This window comes from Caenorhabditis elegans, chromosome IV (assembly GCF_000002985.6).
Source record: "Caenorhabditis elegans chromosome IV".
Classification (NCBI taxonomy): Eukaryota; Metazoa; Nematoda; class Chromadorea; order Rhabditida; family Rhabditidae; genus Caenorhabditis; species Caenorhabditis elegans.
This window is the reverse complement of record NC_003282.8, coordinates 12,128,960-12,143,356: the sequence shown is the minus strand read 5'-3', so window position 1 is coordinate 12,143,356 and position 14,397 is coordinate 12,128,960. Positions and strand designations below refer to the sequence as shown.

Sequence of the window (14,397 nt, the reverse complement as noted above, 5' to 3'; positions counted from 1 at the left end):
CTCTAGTTTGAGTTTTAAAAAACAGGTTAAAATGTCTGAGAGTGGCCACCGCAAAGGCCAAGCAATCATTGTACAATACTCGGACAGCTCGAGTGCATATTATGCATATGCGGAAGGTATCGAGGACGACATCATCATCAGTTCGCGATATTGGTAAACAATCAGGTAGTTTTAAAAGCTATTCAATCAATTTTTTCAGTCCATCGAACGAAGACCTACTCGGAAAATGGATTCATTTAGCTATCGACGATAGAAGTTACGCATGTGACACCATACAAGTCATCGATGACGTATTCGAGACCAAAGTCTTCCGAGGACAAGTCGAGGTATATTTACAGACAAGTATCCGGAATATATTATATTTTAGGTTAAAATCAACATACAATTTGACGGTCGCACCGCTAGGGGCATGGGAATGTTTTACAACGACTATTTTGGATACATTTGCGATCCGAATAATGTATTGCACAACACAAGGGATGGTGCCAATCATAACAATGTGTGGGTTGTTCGACGAAACGCGGAAGGGCTGAATTCACGATGGAAAGTATCGTCAGAACAAGATGATATCCAACACATCTTCCCACGCCCAGTAAGAAAAAAAAATTTTAATTGAAATTTATTAATCTTCAGGAAAACGTCGACAAACTAGAAACTGTTGTTGGTGTCATCACAACGCACGCGAAACTTGGCGATTTCTATCTGGTGTGGTCGCCGAGTAGACCTAGATCCACCATTTGCATAGCTTACAAGTTCTGGTTAGTGATTGGATAATTATTCAGCACAACGATACGTTTTCAGCCCTTCCAAATCGAATCTTCTGGGAACATGGGCGGAAATGAGAGTAAATAGATCACAGCGAGTTCAACGACCGATTTCTGTCATCGATGCTCTCTACGAGACACGTACGATTTTTGGCATGACGGAGGTAATTGACACGTGACATAATGGTTGATTAAACTATTTTTCAGTTTCGAATTGACTTTCAACAAACGAGACGATTCAATCCGGATTATCACTTATTCTACCACGAGTATTTTGGAGGTATTCTCGACACGCTCTGCATAATTGATGACGTCAAAGAAGGCGGATGGTATAATGGCTGGATTGTGTATAGTCAACACTCTGACGCTAGTACATACTGGAGGCTTGCCATGAAACAAACAGTTCTAGGACCATATGTTAGTTTTTATTTCGAATTAATAAATTTTAAATCATATTTTTCAGAATTCGCCGTATTCTTGCCTCTCACCTCTGCAACAGGACAATAATTTCAATGAACCGCGAAATATGGATCCGAACCCACCTTATAGAACACGTGATCGCTCGCGTTCAATGGACAGATCCACCAGACATGCCACACGTCGCGTCGACGAATTCACACATAAGCGCCGTTCGCCATCTCCGGAAGTTATTAATGTGTACAAGGAACCATCACGATCACACGCTAATGAGCTTTACGATAGTCAAAAAAATCAATATACGAGCCACGAAGGCCATTCTACATCATCCCCGACTGCCGAAAATCGACAATGCCACCGTTCTAGATCACCAGAGCAGTCGAACTTTCGTCCATCGCAAACAGTTCCGGGACTGAGTTCTATGGAGCAGAGGAAAGCACACGAAAACGTTGATTGGGGTCCACATAGGACCAAGAATGTCCCACCAATTAGATCGGCAACTGAAACTCCGGAAACCGATCACCGTCAAGACGATCAGTCAGTGGCCAGCACATCTGCCTTATATTTGCTCGACTCTCCCGGGCCGGATCCTTCCCCAAAACTTCATTTAACCTCCGAAGAAAAGGAATTGAAAAAGTTGAAGACGGTAAATATTTTTACATTATTAATTTACAAATAATAAGTATTCTTAATTTCAGAAGCTGTCCCGAATATGCAAGCTGTCACTGTCGTTCACTGCAAATGATTCCGTTTCAACTCCAATGCAACTACATTCTCTCGAAGAATACGAGGAACTCATCAAGTTAACTAATAAATTTCAATAAGTCCGCTAGCGATTTCAACACAGTTTTCAGTCATTTAGTATATATATGTGGTACGGTAGAATACGGTAGTGTCGTGTTTGTAAACTGTGTTGTCCGCAATATTCATTTTTACTTGATTACGTACAATCTCACCTGATCTTTTTCTTTGCATTCCACTTGATTTTCTGATTCAAATAAAATGTTCGTTTCGATAGATGTTTAAATTAATCTTTTATTTTCTATGTGTTAATTCCACATTTCTTATATTTTAACCTCAAATTCTCTTGCTTAATCAAACCTATTTTCATTTTACAGAAATTATTCAATGAGAAGATTTCGCACAGAAATTGCTTTTGTCATTCACAGAGGAGCAAACGGAGCATACTATGCGTGGTGCAGTTACATATCAAAAGATATTGTAATAGACCAGAGATATTGGTAAGTAAATGGTAATCTTCAAATTTCATGTATTTTTCTGCAGTCCTCCAAATGAAGATCTACTCTCAAGATGGGTTGGAGTGGAGCTGGATGACGACGAGATTCATGCTCGCAAAGTGACTGTTATGCCAGATAGATTCGAAAGCAGAATATGGAAAGCATTTGCGGAGGTGCTGAATAAAGTTGAATTTCTTTGAATCTAATCCCTCGTTTCAGGTGAAAGTGGAGATTCGACTAGATGGGAATTTTCAAAATCAGTTCAATGTGTTTTATAACAGCTATTTTGGATTGATCTGTGATCCGAATCACTTTATTCAGAATGCCGTGATGGATGATGTATATTATGTCTGGCTTGCGGCAAGAAAACAGCCCGGTGTTGATTCTAGATGGGTTGTTGCAGATAACAATGGCCAGGTAAAATAAGCTTCATCGTCCTTAGAATAATTCATGTTTTTTTTTCAGATCCAGCAAAGACGTGGCACTCCAGTGAATAACTATGACGGCCCACAGAGTAGTAATGACTACAGATCTTCACGTCATCAATCTCCAGAAGGCTCTCGGTATGGACATCGTCAGCGCTCCATTTCCCCGTTCAGAAATCAGCAATTCGATCAAAGAAACAGTCGTCGGGATAATTATCCAAGAAATCAGTCTCCACGAGGATCTCGTCATTCAAGATCTCCAATCAATCAGTATAGCGATGAGAGAAATAGGTCTCCAAGATACAACGATGGCCGTAGTAACCAGAATGATTATGGAAACACTAGCCAATATTCGAGAAATGGTTCTCCGGATAGATCTCGTCGTCAAATACCAAATGAACACAATCGTCCATCGAATCTTCGTCGTTCGAGATCAGCTGAAAGAAGACGTTCTCCTACTCGAAGCTATCGTGGAGCATCTCCAAGAAGTGAGATCATAAAATATCCTAAAATTTCGAATATATCAAAATAGTGGTGAGATTTTTCATCTAACTGTACCATTATCTCTCGGTTTCTCAAAAAGTTGTCTTAACAAAAACATTTTATCTCTTCTTCTATACTTTTGTATTTAATTTTTTTTTTGGATTAACTTCAAAGTTAATCGAGAAATTTTTTGTTTGACTTTTAAAGTACAAAAATAGCTAACTTTACAATTTGCAAAAAAAATTAACTGAAATTTGTACAAATTCAGATCTTGCTCGATCGAATAGCGGATTGTCAACAACTTCGAAAATTTCACGTGCACCAACGACCGATTCAGAAGATTCTGACGACGATGCTGCTGGATTCAATAGAACTAAAGAAACACCAATTCTAAGGGATCAAAAAGTACATAGTTATATTCAAAATTCATTGAATATTTTATTCTTGATTTCAGCCCACTGCGAAGAAAGAGCGTCCAGTTTCACCAAAATCTTCCTCCGACTCTGAAGATTCTGATGCGAGTTTTCGAAGTAAACTCCCACCGCATTTTTTCGCTAAGACAAAGGCCAAGACAGCCTCAGGCGCATCATCTGTAAAGTCTTTTGCTAGCCAGGATACTCGCAATAAATCCAATGCGGGTGATTCTCGTAGTCTTGGAGGGACGAGCAAGGTAAATTGTTTCTTTTTAAATCCCTACATTATAAATTTCTTTCAGAACTTCACAGATTCCGGCATGCCAGATGTCAGCAAACTCAACGTTTCTACTCGAAATCCAAAACCTGAAAAAACACCCGAACAGCGAGAGATTAATATTTTGAAATCGGTAAGACTTTGACTTATTTGCACTAATTGAATTGAAAATTTAATGAAATCAAGTTTAAGAGGCTGAATCGTATCAAGGAATTGCTGTTGTCATTCACAAAAAATGAAGCTGTTTCCTCAAATATGAAGATCGTCAACTATGAAAACTATGAAGAATTAATGCAACTTGTGAACCGTACGAATTGATTAACATTTCATTTCTTCTCACTGTCAGTATCTTCATGTTTAAAATTTGTTTTTTTTCTCTTTGATTTTGGAGATCTTTAAGGTTAAGATCTCTTTTCTTTGTTTCCCCAGTTGCTCCTTACAATTAATGAAAGTTAAATATTATTTCGTCTATTTATAAATTGTTTGATTCATGAAACATCATATTTTCTTTTTTTGTTTATTCGTTTTCAAGCGATTTAATTTTTATTTGGTTTTTTATTTAATTAATTTTATGGAAAAGTGAGAATTCCAAAAATGGGCGTGACCAACCAATCCGGGATTGTAAAATTTCTAGACTGAGCAATAAAAAAATCTGCTTAACACAGACGAATGAAAATTCCATTTTTTGCGCACATTTTGGACGCACCATTTAACATAAACAAGTTTCTAATCATGCTTCAAAAAATTTTAGACACTATTTTTTTTAACGAAACTTTCTTTTTTTTCATTTGATCCCAAAATTAGTTTACTATAGTCTACTCCTCCAGGACTGAAGCCAACTAATTTTTTATGAAAACAAACTGCAATTTTCGTACGAAATTTCGTCAAAAACATGAAAAAACAAAAAAAAAGTGTGAATTCACATGTGAAACGTTAATTTAAAAAACTTACAATTTTTAAAATCAATATTGCACTCTTTTTATAATTTCCGGTGTAATTTTGTTTTTTTGAAAAACATATATATATTACCGGTACAGAGAGTGTAGATAGTTAGAGAGTGCCAGACATCCGGGACCCAATGGGGCGGGGCGCGCGGAAGAGACAATTTTGTGTCGATTTACGAAATTTTTTTTCCTCGTTGTCATCATTTCGTAAATCGACACAAAATCGTCTCTTCCGCGCGCCCCGCCCCATTGGGTCCCGGATGTCTGGCACTCTCTAACTATCTACACTCTCTGTAACGGTAATAACGTTTATTCAAAAACAGAAAAAAAAATCCAATTTTATTTTTTTGGAAAATTGCTCTGAAAATGACAAAAACGGGGTTCTTCTTCGCTTTTTGGACGCGGCATTGTGAATTTATTTTTGAAAAATATTATTATATTTTCCAAAAAATTAAACTCAAAACTATAACAAGAGTGCAATTAGATTAAAATAACGCTTCACAATCATAATTTTTTCTATTCTTTCATAACTTTTATTTTTCCCACTGTTTTTAGAAGAAAAAAATGTTTATAAAAAAAATCAAAAATCTACAGCTCAATTGTAAAGAACTATAAAAGCGAAAATATAGTTTGTTATCATTCTCCAAAACCTGTTTATTTATTTTTTTGAAAAATGCTTGCAGAGCTCTAAACGAGCTCCAATTCAAATATTATTGGTGTTCCTCCGTCTTTATCTTTGTCACTCTGCTCCTCTTCTCCCTCAACCTTCCATCTTGCTTCTTCTCATTGTCAAGGAAAAGTTCTTTTTCTACTGCTGTTTCGTTACATCTCTCCGCTTTTTTTTTCGCATCATTTCGCTTCTCGTTCAACCGAAAAGCTTCTTCTTCGAAGAGGATCCTCCCGCAAAAATGTTTGTTCTTTTACCTTTGCCACGTCGATTGATAATTTTTTTTGAAATATTTAAAATGCATTGTTCTATATAATCTTTTAAACTTCACAATTCTATAAAAAAAATTAAAATTTCGATTTAAAAAACTGCCATTTTCAGATGAAAAACACTCTGAAATTGCCGCTCCTCATCGGTGTGGCTGGAGGAACATCTTGTGGAAAGGTCAGTTTACACAAATGATTCTCATTTTTTAAATCTGAAATTTCTAGTCAACAATTGTGGAGAGAATAATCGAGAATCTCAATGCAAACGCGAAGCAAAGTGGAAGAGTAAGTTTTGGTTTTATTTTTGTTTGAAAAACAGAAACTTAAAAATTACTGAATTTCGCAAAGCTTTAGCATCTGCGTTATTCTTAGAATTTTTCTGGCATGGCAATTTGCCGGTTTCCAGAATTGCCGGAAATTTTCAATTTCGGCAAATTGCCGGTTTGCCGATTTGTCGGTTATTTTCAATTCCGGCAAAATAGATGTAGGAAGATACATAGGATGCGTACAATTTTGCCGATAATGATTGAAACTCGAAAATTTTCAAACAGAAAAGTGCAAAACCACAATTTGCCTGTGTAAATCCATAATAATTTTGAATTTTTCAGCAAATCGACATTGTCCACTTGTCACTTCACTCATTCTACAGAGAACTGTCAGCAGAAGAGAAGATTCTTGCGAGAGAAGGAAAATTCAATTTCGATCATCCTGATCAGATCAACTTTGATCTTCTCGCCGAGACTCTTCAAAATATGATTGATGGAAAAACTGTGGAAATTCCAAAGTACGATATGATCACAAGCTCTATGTAAGTTTTTGGTATTTATTTGCTGATTTGTTTAAAAATTCAAAAACTTTCAGCTTCAGATTTTCTCTTAAAGAAACCGAAAAATTCGACAGCATCCACTTAAAATATTCAAAAAATACCTGCTTTTTTTCAGGAACGGAACAGTGACTGTGGAGCCAGCAAAAGTGATCATAATCGAAGGAATACTTCTTCTTTACGATGAACGTGTTCGTAAGCTGCTCTCCACTAAGCTTTTCGTTGAGAAAAACGCTGAAAGCCGTCTCAGAAACCGGCTGGCCACTTATATTCGTGACTATCATCGTGCTCCGCTCTCGATCATCCGGCAATACACGGAGTTCGTGAAGCCTGCTTTCGAAGAATTCTGCCGACCAACCAAGAAGTACGCTGACGTCATTATTCCACGTGGAGCCGACAATCACGTGGCAACTGATCTCATTGCAAAGAATCTTCAGGTTAGATTCAAACGACAAAACAATGCATTGTTTGATTTCGAATTGTAGCAGAAAATATTAATTTCAACCTCATGAAGCACGCTTAACGCATTCATTTTGCTGTGTGGCGGCAATATATAACTACAGTAAGACAATGATTAACGTTCGATGTGCAAATAGAATAGTTATTTGAATTATGGATGTGTGATAAAATGAAACTCTGAAATTATTTATAAAAGGGCAAAAACATATATTATACAAATTCATTTAAAAAAATTTTTGGAAAAAACTATAAATAACCACAAAAAACGTCGATTTTGGTATTATTTATTACATTGTAAAAGCCTTAAAACATCGTGTTTTTTTCAAAAATTCACGATAAATACGTTATCTCTAAAAAATGTTTTTACCATATGAAAACAAATTTCTAAGGCTTCATTTTGACACACTGACTGTCCTGGCTGCTTGCAATCTCTTGGAATTTCTATATTTTTTGTATCCCTGATTTTGAAACCGAATCTATCTCTTTTCTAGAATTAAACAACTTTTTCTGCACGAATCATAGTGGCGTCTTCCTTACAATTTTCGCATGCTAATATATATATTTTCTTGCAAACTCGCGACATTTCAAAACAAAAAATCAGTTTTTCAGGAGACATTTCGTAAAATAGTAGTGAGCAGCGACGAAGAAGAAGAAAAAGAAAATGAACTGGTAAAACAAGGAAGCTTCCGTCGTCCATTCTCCCGTCCACATTAAATCTTTTCATTTTAGATTCCACTTTTTTAAAAACTTTTTGTAAGTAATTGTTTTGAGCATTATGCTTAAATTCAATGTGCATAAATTTCAAAACAATTGCCCTCGTTCTCTATGACATCATTCTTCTTCACTTTGAAATTTCTTATGTAATTGTTGACACAGTTTTCTCTCCACAGATCCCATCCTACAGTATTCATCCGGCCAATTTTGTTAGCTATATTTCATTAATCAGTTCCTTGTTTAGATCTAATATATTCCTTATTCACTTGGTTCCTAGTTCTACTGTTTCCCTTGTTGATTCGTCTCGTTTTGATTTCCCATGACTCTACCGCTTTACTCGATTCCCTTCCCCCCAGTGTGTAGGCATAATAAAAGAGCGAGAGTTTATTATTAATTAGATTAAGTACAGAATACAGAAAACAGTGCATATAAATATGAGAAACATGGTGAAGAAAAGAACATTCTTGTGAATAACACGTGCAAATAAAATTGGGTTGGTGGTGAGGAAGTGGAGAATGAATAGAGATCTCGTGTGATTACTGTTAGTTTAGTCGATCATAATTTCGTCGCTGGCTCTCATTGGTTGCTCTTTCAAATCGATTCGTTGTTTCATTGCGAATTGGAATTGGCATGAGCCCTTGCTCACAAGACGGACGACGCGATGTTGATCGATGCTCACGACTTGTTTGACCTGAAAATTGAGTTTTAATGGTTAGAACTGTCTTTTTTTTAAAAGAGATTTACCTCTTTCTTGCAATGAGGGCTATCCAGTTGAGCACGGAAAACTTCAGCGATGGTGACACGAATTGGCATTATGAGCACATTGTCACGGCGTCTGAATTTGAGAAAAATTGAGAAAAAAAATATTTTCTCGGGTATTTTTGAAAAACAATTTTTTAATTTATTTTCGATTCCCAAAACAATCGAACATTTTCCTTTTTAATTTCTATTTATTGAGTTTCTCCAAAAAAAATGTTCCAAAACAACATTGTTCGTGTTTCAATATTTCTTACTGTAGATTTTTTATTTTCGGGCATTTTTTAGTTCTGAGGAATTTTAGTTTTTCTCATCTAAATCAGCATGATTCTATATTTTCTCTGGTATTTTTATATATTTAGTTAACAAATTTCTAAAGATCGAAAACTTTATTTTAAAAAAACTCTACACTATCGATTATCTCCGAAAATTACCGAAAAATAGTACATTTTTTGATTTTTCATATTTCAAAAACCGATAAAAATATTTTCTCATCTAAACTTGATGAATCTACTTTTCCGATTAATTTTTTCCATTTTTTATTTGATCGCAACTAAATTTCCCCAAAACACTTATAATTCATTTCCAATCTATCCGTCTTTCATTTTTGTCGAAAACTAAACGAAATGTCCTCATTCTCCCTCCCATACAATTCCTCAAATTGACATTTACTCTTACCAGTCAATCTGGTAAGTTGGCCGGCCGCCAATGCGCAATATGAGGTACAATGCGACCCCCTACTATTATTATTGCATTTGTTGAATAAGTGGGAGTCTACCACAGTGAGACATGACCGGATTAGACCCTCTGGGAGTGAAGGTGTTACTAACCGGGGAGGAAAATGCCGAAATGTTGAATTATCGAAAATTTAGAAAATCAAAAATTTTCGAATTATCAAATTGCCGAAACACTTCAGAGTCTCAATAAAATTTTTTAAATAAATTTTTGTAAAATTTTCGTTTTAGATTTCCAGAAATAATCGAAAAATTGAGGGGGTTTTTTTTTTGATTTACCGATTTTTTTTTTCGTTTTCTGATAATTCAAAAAATATTAAAATTCGACCATTTTTGAATTATTAAACTGCCGAAAAATGTACATTTTCCATAGTGAATCAAGATTTCTAGATTTTTTTCTTAAATAGAAGAAAGCAATTTTTTAAAAGAATATTAGAATTCCATAGCTGCCCACAAGGCCTGAATCTAAGAAAAAAAAACTACAAAAACTTTTAAAATTTTATACGTTTGAAACGGTGTTTTGAAACATTTGAAAATTTCACCAGTTATAATATGGAATGAAATTTTTTTAGAAAAAAATGTAAAAATTGTAATAGTTTTTCAGTTAATTTTTTTTCCATAATTTAGTTAAATTTTATCGGAAACAATTTAATTTTGTTTTTCTCGAAAAAAATAATAAAAATTCTAGTCTACTAAATACTAACCTTCGAATAGAAACGACAACAGTTCCAGAAAGACTTGAAACAACTGAATAACTTCCTCTATAATTCATTTCTTCAATAATAATCGATGCTTCAGTCATATAATGTGGTGGAACAGAGACATTACTGTCAACTGACCAAGATAGAACTTCCGTTTGACAATTCTCATTGAGATTGTTGAAGTGCATCTCGTGCTTGAAACCGGCTTTTAGCTCGGCGATTTCACCTGAAAAATGAATTTTTTCTCTTTGGGTGATTTGTTGGTTGGCGCCAAACATTTGTTTTGTCTGCCATTATTTCAAGGTTGTTCTTTCTTTTTTGTGTGAAACAAAGAGTAGTAATGACTTACACGGCGTTTTGAGTGTCAACTCGGCTTCCGTTCCGATCATATATCCTTGTTCTCGTGCCACTGAACATAGAGATTCGGTTGTACGTTCCGTCTTGAAGGAATACTCTTGTGGCCTGGAATAATTACTTATAAGGGATTGTTTTATCTAGAATTCAATATTTCAAGAAATTGAATGTTGAATGATTATATTTTTATTTCATTATGTACTTGGTAGGAAATTATTTCGAGTTTATTTTAAGGGAAATTCGGTACTAAAATATTGACTTTTTAACCTCAGATACACTTACAGGTATGGTTTAAAAAAAACCAAAATAACTTTTAAACAATTTATAAAAATCACCTAGATCTTATTATAATGAGAAAGATAATGGCTTCATGAAAATTGTAGCACCGAAATTTTATTAAATTTAATTTTTTGGTACTTTTCATATAAAAAACAATAACATTTAATTTTCGAAATTTCAATTTTTCAGAAATATTGAATTTTAATATTTTTGCCGTGAATTTTAGTTTAACACTACCGAATATTTTTGAATTATGACACAAAATATTTTTTCGGACTCAAAAGCATTTTCCAATTTAGCTGCAATTCTTATTTCTGAGAGGTTTTGCGAATATTACAAGGATTTTGCTTCGAATTAAACATTTTCTTTTTAAAAATCTAGATTTGTTTGGAAATAAATAAATAATTATTATTTCCTCATAATATTCAATTTTCAAGCTTCTCAGTAATTTTTTGGGCTTTTGGGCACAGATTAAATATAGTTAGGAATTTTCAGAACTTTTTTAAAATAGAACATGATTCTAGGAAAGTGTCAATTATTAAAAAAAAACGTTTTTTGTCAATATTTTTTCCAAAAGTCTCACCGATTGGTACTATTCGTGTAAACCGATTTAAACAATGTGTACGGTTTCGATCCAGCTGGTTGAAAATGCGAATATTGTGGATCTCCTGAGACAACGACGAGATGCTTGCGATTCTGAAAAAATATTTCAATTTTAGGAATTCTAGAGATTCCATCACTCTTCCCCCGGTCCCCGGTGCTAATCGAGTTTTCACTATAGAGAGGGCTCTAAAAGACAACACGAGATAGGGAAATTCCCACGAGAGCCTCTTCTTTTCCACCCATTTCGAGCTCATCATCAATAAACGAGCGACACGTTGGGAGAGAGAGAGAGAGACATAGGAAAAGTGGAAGCAGAAGGGGAAAAAATTAAGCTCATTTCGTAAATGGGTCGGAAAAAAATGTGATACATCATGATTTAGATTATCATGATTTCAACTTGATATTTTGAAAAAAAAAAGTCCAAAAGATTTCTCAACAGAAAATAATATCGTATCAGTTGAGAGAAAATTAAAATCTAGATGTCACCATGATATAGAGATTTGCAGCACCTGACACTTCGCGGGTTTTGCCACACATCATAAAAGGTACCAGTAAACACCAACTAATGACGAAAGCCGGTAAGTGTCGGTCTATGACAATAAGAGAAGAGCAGCTTTAGAAAGGTGGGATCGTATTGTTCAGAAATCGGATCAGTACCACTTTTCGCCCCTGACCTTTACATTTCCTATTTCCTACATTTTTCCATATTTCCCTTCCCCATCATTTCAAGACTCTTTCCCAACTAATCCCACTTCTAATTTCGTTCTTCTTCTTCTTCCAACCCTCACTCTCTCTCTTCTAATCGCCTCTGGGTGATGTGTGTGTTTCCTCCCGTAATACTGCCTAAAATGTATGTAAATATGTAGACCTTCATCTTTTTTCCCTCATATCAATCTTTTCCAATTCATCCATCCACACCGAAGAGGTCACTCTTTAATTAGAGGGTTTCCATTTGGATGTTACAATGGAATGGAAAAAGAGAGTTGACTGACTAGCTGCTCATTAGCGCGTTTCAACAAAACCACCAAAACTGAGGAGAGGACTCGTTTTCTTTTGAATTTTGAAAATAGAGAGAGAGCTCGAGAGAATTCAAAAAGAAAAAGAAGAAGTGAATATCGAGTTACCGAATCTATAATATTCTTCATGCTTTTCTCCGTATTTTTCTTCAATTCGACCCCAACTATTTCAACATTAGTGACTGAACTGAGTGGCGGGAGAGCACTGTGCTCGTTGGCACTTGATGTCAAATCAGCTCGCAAATATGTCTAAGTCTCTGATGAACATACATTCTATTATATCCCTGTCGATCCCATTCACACAGGACAACACAAACAACCGGGGCGTTTCGCGCGGACACTTTTCGATTGAATCTCAGACGACGGCGACACGCGTCATATCATACAGATGAATCGGGTAAACTTGAGAAAAATAGTGGTAAAAGGGTGTGACAGTTGTCGTCCCTCAAAGAGTCAGAGATTCCACAATTTGATAGGTGTGAATGGAATTTTTTATCGAATTATGTAGAGTGACATCTAATAGGAATCGCGAACTGCGGTGTCGGTAAAAAGCGTAATTTTTCGAAAAAAAAACTTTAAAATTTGGTCAATTTTCTTATTTTAAAGAAGCACAAAAATTTGACAAAAATTGAATTTTTTGATAATTTTCTAAACAATTTTTCGGTTTTTCGATTTCCAAATTATTTTAGCCAAAAACTGTATAATTTTTCTAAAAAATGCACGTAGTTCTCGTGGAGACATCAGGACATTTTCAAAGCTAAAATACGGTAAAGGGGCTCGATACGACAATTTTTGTTAAATGCAAAATGGTGTGCGAATTCAACTTTTGTTATTGCCGAATTTATATCGATTGCTCGTAGGCTTCGACAAAATTGAATTTATGTATTTTAAAAATTTCGCAGAAACAAAACTTTTAGATTACAGTACTCTTTAAAGGCGAGCACCTTTTTGTATCAAACAAAAATGGGTCTTGTTGAGATCGGTTAATATTGCGTCTGTGTAATAAGGTGGGTTTAAATTAAAATGAATGCCAAAAATAGAAAATAGGCCGAAAAAAGAGTTAGAAACCCTAATATTCATTTCAAAAATTCTAGATTTCCAGAAAAAGAGCAACATTGTTTGTAGAATTGCACCCACCCATCTGGTTGTATTTAATTGAATATGGTTACCTTATTGCCTACTCTTATTTACCATTTTTCTATTCAATCTCTTCTATTACCTCTTTTCATATGTTAAAACGGTTTCTTTGAAACTGTACCGGCACGCGCCTCTTCCCTCTTTCTCTTTCTTATTTCTACAATAATAAATTGGTTAGGAAACAAAGGAGACACAATCTCTCGGACCTATGAAGATGGCCTTCGCCTCTTTTCAAGTATCCAACTTACGATCACAAACTCGCAGTCATCTCTGTCAATTCCGCGAAAGTCATCGATTCGAGTCTTTCGAAGTGACTGCACATCTTGGAATTGGTGCCATGCATAGTCTTCGAGAATTTGATCTACATCGACGTGATTCATTTTCTGAAATAAAAAAAAATTGAGGAATGTTAGAAATATTATTTTAAAGACACATAAGTGAAAGAAACTGAAGAAAATATTGTTGAAGCGCAGAAAAACGATATATGGGTCTCGTTAGGTAGTTGGCAGCAAATTCAAAAATCTTCAAGATTTTTTCGTATTTTTTGTAATTTTTTCTGTTGTTTTTAATGATTTTAGTGTCGAAAGTGATGAAATAAAATTCGTAAACAAATGGAAAACCTTCTTGATTTTTCAACTTGACATGAATTTCTATAAATATCATTTCGATAGAAAACTCGACAAAACTAAGGATTTGCCACCAAATACCTAACGAGACCCATGGTGTGTGGGCGGAGCGCGTTTCTACGCTTTCTGTGTCCTCATAATAATGATATATTAGGAAAATTTCGAAATATGAGGACAGAAGTGAAGGAAAACAAAATGGAATAGAAAAGTAAAATGAAGCCAATCAGTGAGAGGTATTAGGAAAAAGAGAGAATCCCTTGAGAAACTCTTTTTCTTTTCATCGATAAAGTTGATGAGTCAA

General features: G+C 35.0%; 4 protein-coding genes and 2 non-coding genes across 13 annotated transcripts; 5 read left to right on the top strand and 1 right to left on the bottom strand.

Annotated features, from left to right (window-relative positions):
- The first annotated feature begins 25 nt into the window (after positions 1–25).
- On the top strand, positions 26–2,192 carry B0001.5 (MABP domain-containing protein). Its single transcript, NM_069905.7, has 8 exons — positions 26–153; positions 200–326; positions 368–592; positions 634–758; positions 802–928; positions 972–1,181; positions 1,228–1,827; positions 1,880–2,192. The coding sequence occupies exons 1-8, from the start codon at positions 32–34 to the stop codon at positions 2,003–2,005; spliced, it is 1,662 nt and encodes a 553-aa protein (NP_502306.1). The 5' UTR covers positions 26–31; the 3' UTR covers positions 2,006–2,192.
- Positions 2,193–2,297: 105 nt separating this feature from the next.
- B0001.8 lies at positions 2,298–4,513 on the top strand (the record flags this gene model as incomplete). 4 transcript variants are annotated; one of them, NM_001276867.4, is made up of 8 exons in its annotated part: positions 2,298–2,422; positions 2,466–2,592; positions 2,639–2,836; positions 2,885–3,332; positions 3,596–3,732; positions 3,782–3,997; positions 4,043–4,150; positions 4,204–4,513. In NM_001276867.4, 8 exons carry the CDS (start codon positions 2,310–2,312, stop codon positions 4,333–4,335), a joined length of 1,479 nt encoding a protein of 492 aa, NP_001263796.1. The 4 variants fall into 4 exon arrangements, with proteins under 4 accessions (NP_001263796.1, NP_001355518.1, NP_502305.2 ...); NM_001368446.4 differs by having other exon boundaries at positions 2,885–3,378; positions 4,210–4,513; NM_069904.7 differs by having other exon boundaries at positions 2,300–2,422; positions 4,210–4,510.
- Positions 4,514–5,163: 650 nt separating this feature from the next.
- Positions 5,164–8,283, top strand: B0001.4 (the record flags this gene model as incomplete). 3 transcript variants are annotated; one of them, NR_132464.1, is made up of 6 exons in its annotated part: positions 5,164–5,260; positions 6,010–6,072; positions 6,120–6,179; positions 6,503–6,702; positions 6,836–7,154; positions 7,786–8,283. NR_132464.1 is itself a non-coding variant. In NM_001368445.2 (5 exons), 5 exons carry the CDS (start codon positions 6,010–6,012, stop codon positions 7,802–7,804), a joined length of 669 nt encoding a protein of 222 aa, NP_001355517.1. In that variant the 3' UTR covers positions 7,805–8,280. The 3 variants fall into 3 exon arrangements, 2 of the variants coding, with proteins under 2 accessions (NP_001355517.1, NP_502304.2); NM_001368445.2 differs by lacking the exon at positions 5,164–5,260 and having other exon boundaries at positions 6,004–6,072; positions 7,778–8,280; NM_069903.6 differs by lacking the exon at positions 5,164–5,260 and having other exon boundaries at positions 7,786–8,277.
- On the bottom strand, positions 8,261–13,853 carry lin-24 (the record flags this gene model as incomplete). Of its 3 annotated transcripts, NM_001268695.2 has the most annotated exons (6): positions 8,261–8,581; positions 8,635–8,725; positions 10,085–10,307; positions 10,431–10,543; positions 11,298–11,410; positions 13,719–13,853. In NM_001268695.2, the coding sequence occupies 6 exons, from the start codon at positions 13,848–13,850 to the stop codon at positions 8,438–8,440; spliced, it is 816 nt and encodes a 271-aa protein (NP_001255624.1). The 3 variants fall into 3 exon arrangements, with proteins under 3 accessions (NP_001255624.1, NP_001255625.1, NP_001255626.1); NM_001268696.3 differs by lacking the exons at positions 11,298–11,410; positions 13,719–13,853 and having other exon boundaries at positions 8,438–8,581; positions 10,431–10,470; NM_001268697.3 differs by lacking the exons at positions 10,085–10,307; positions 10,431–10,543; positions 11,298–11,410; positions 13,719–13,853 and having other exon boundaries at positions 8,438–8,581; positions 8,635–8,703.
- On the top strand, positions 9,212–9,360 carry B0001.11. Its single transcript, NR_056765.1, has one exon. It is a non-coding gene; the product is annotated as an Unclassified non-coding RNA B0001.11 (non-coding RNA).
- Positions 11,469–11,618, top strand: B0001.12. Its single transcript, NR_056764.1, has one exon. It is a non-coding gene; the product is annotated as an Unclassified non-coding RNA B0001.12 (non-coding RNA).
- Positions 13,854–14,397: the final 544 nt, after the last annotated feature.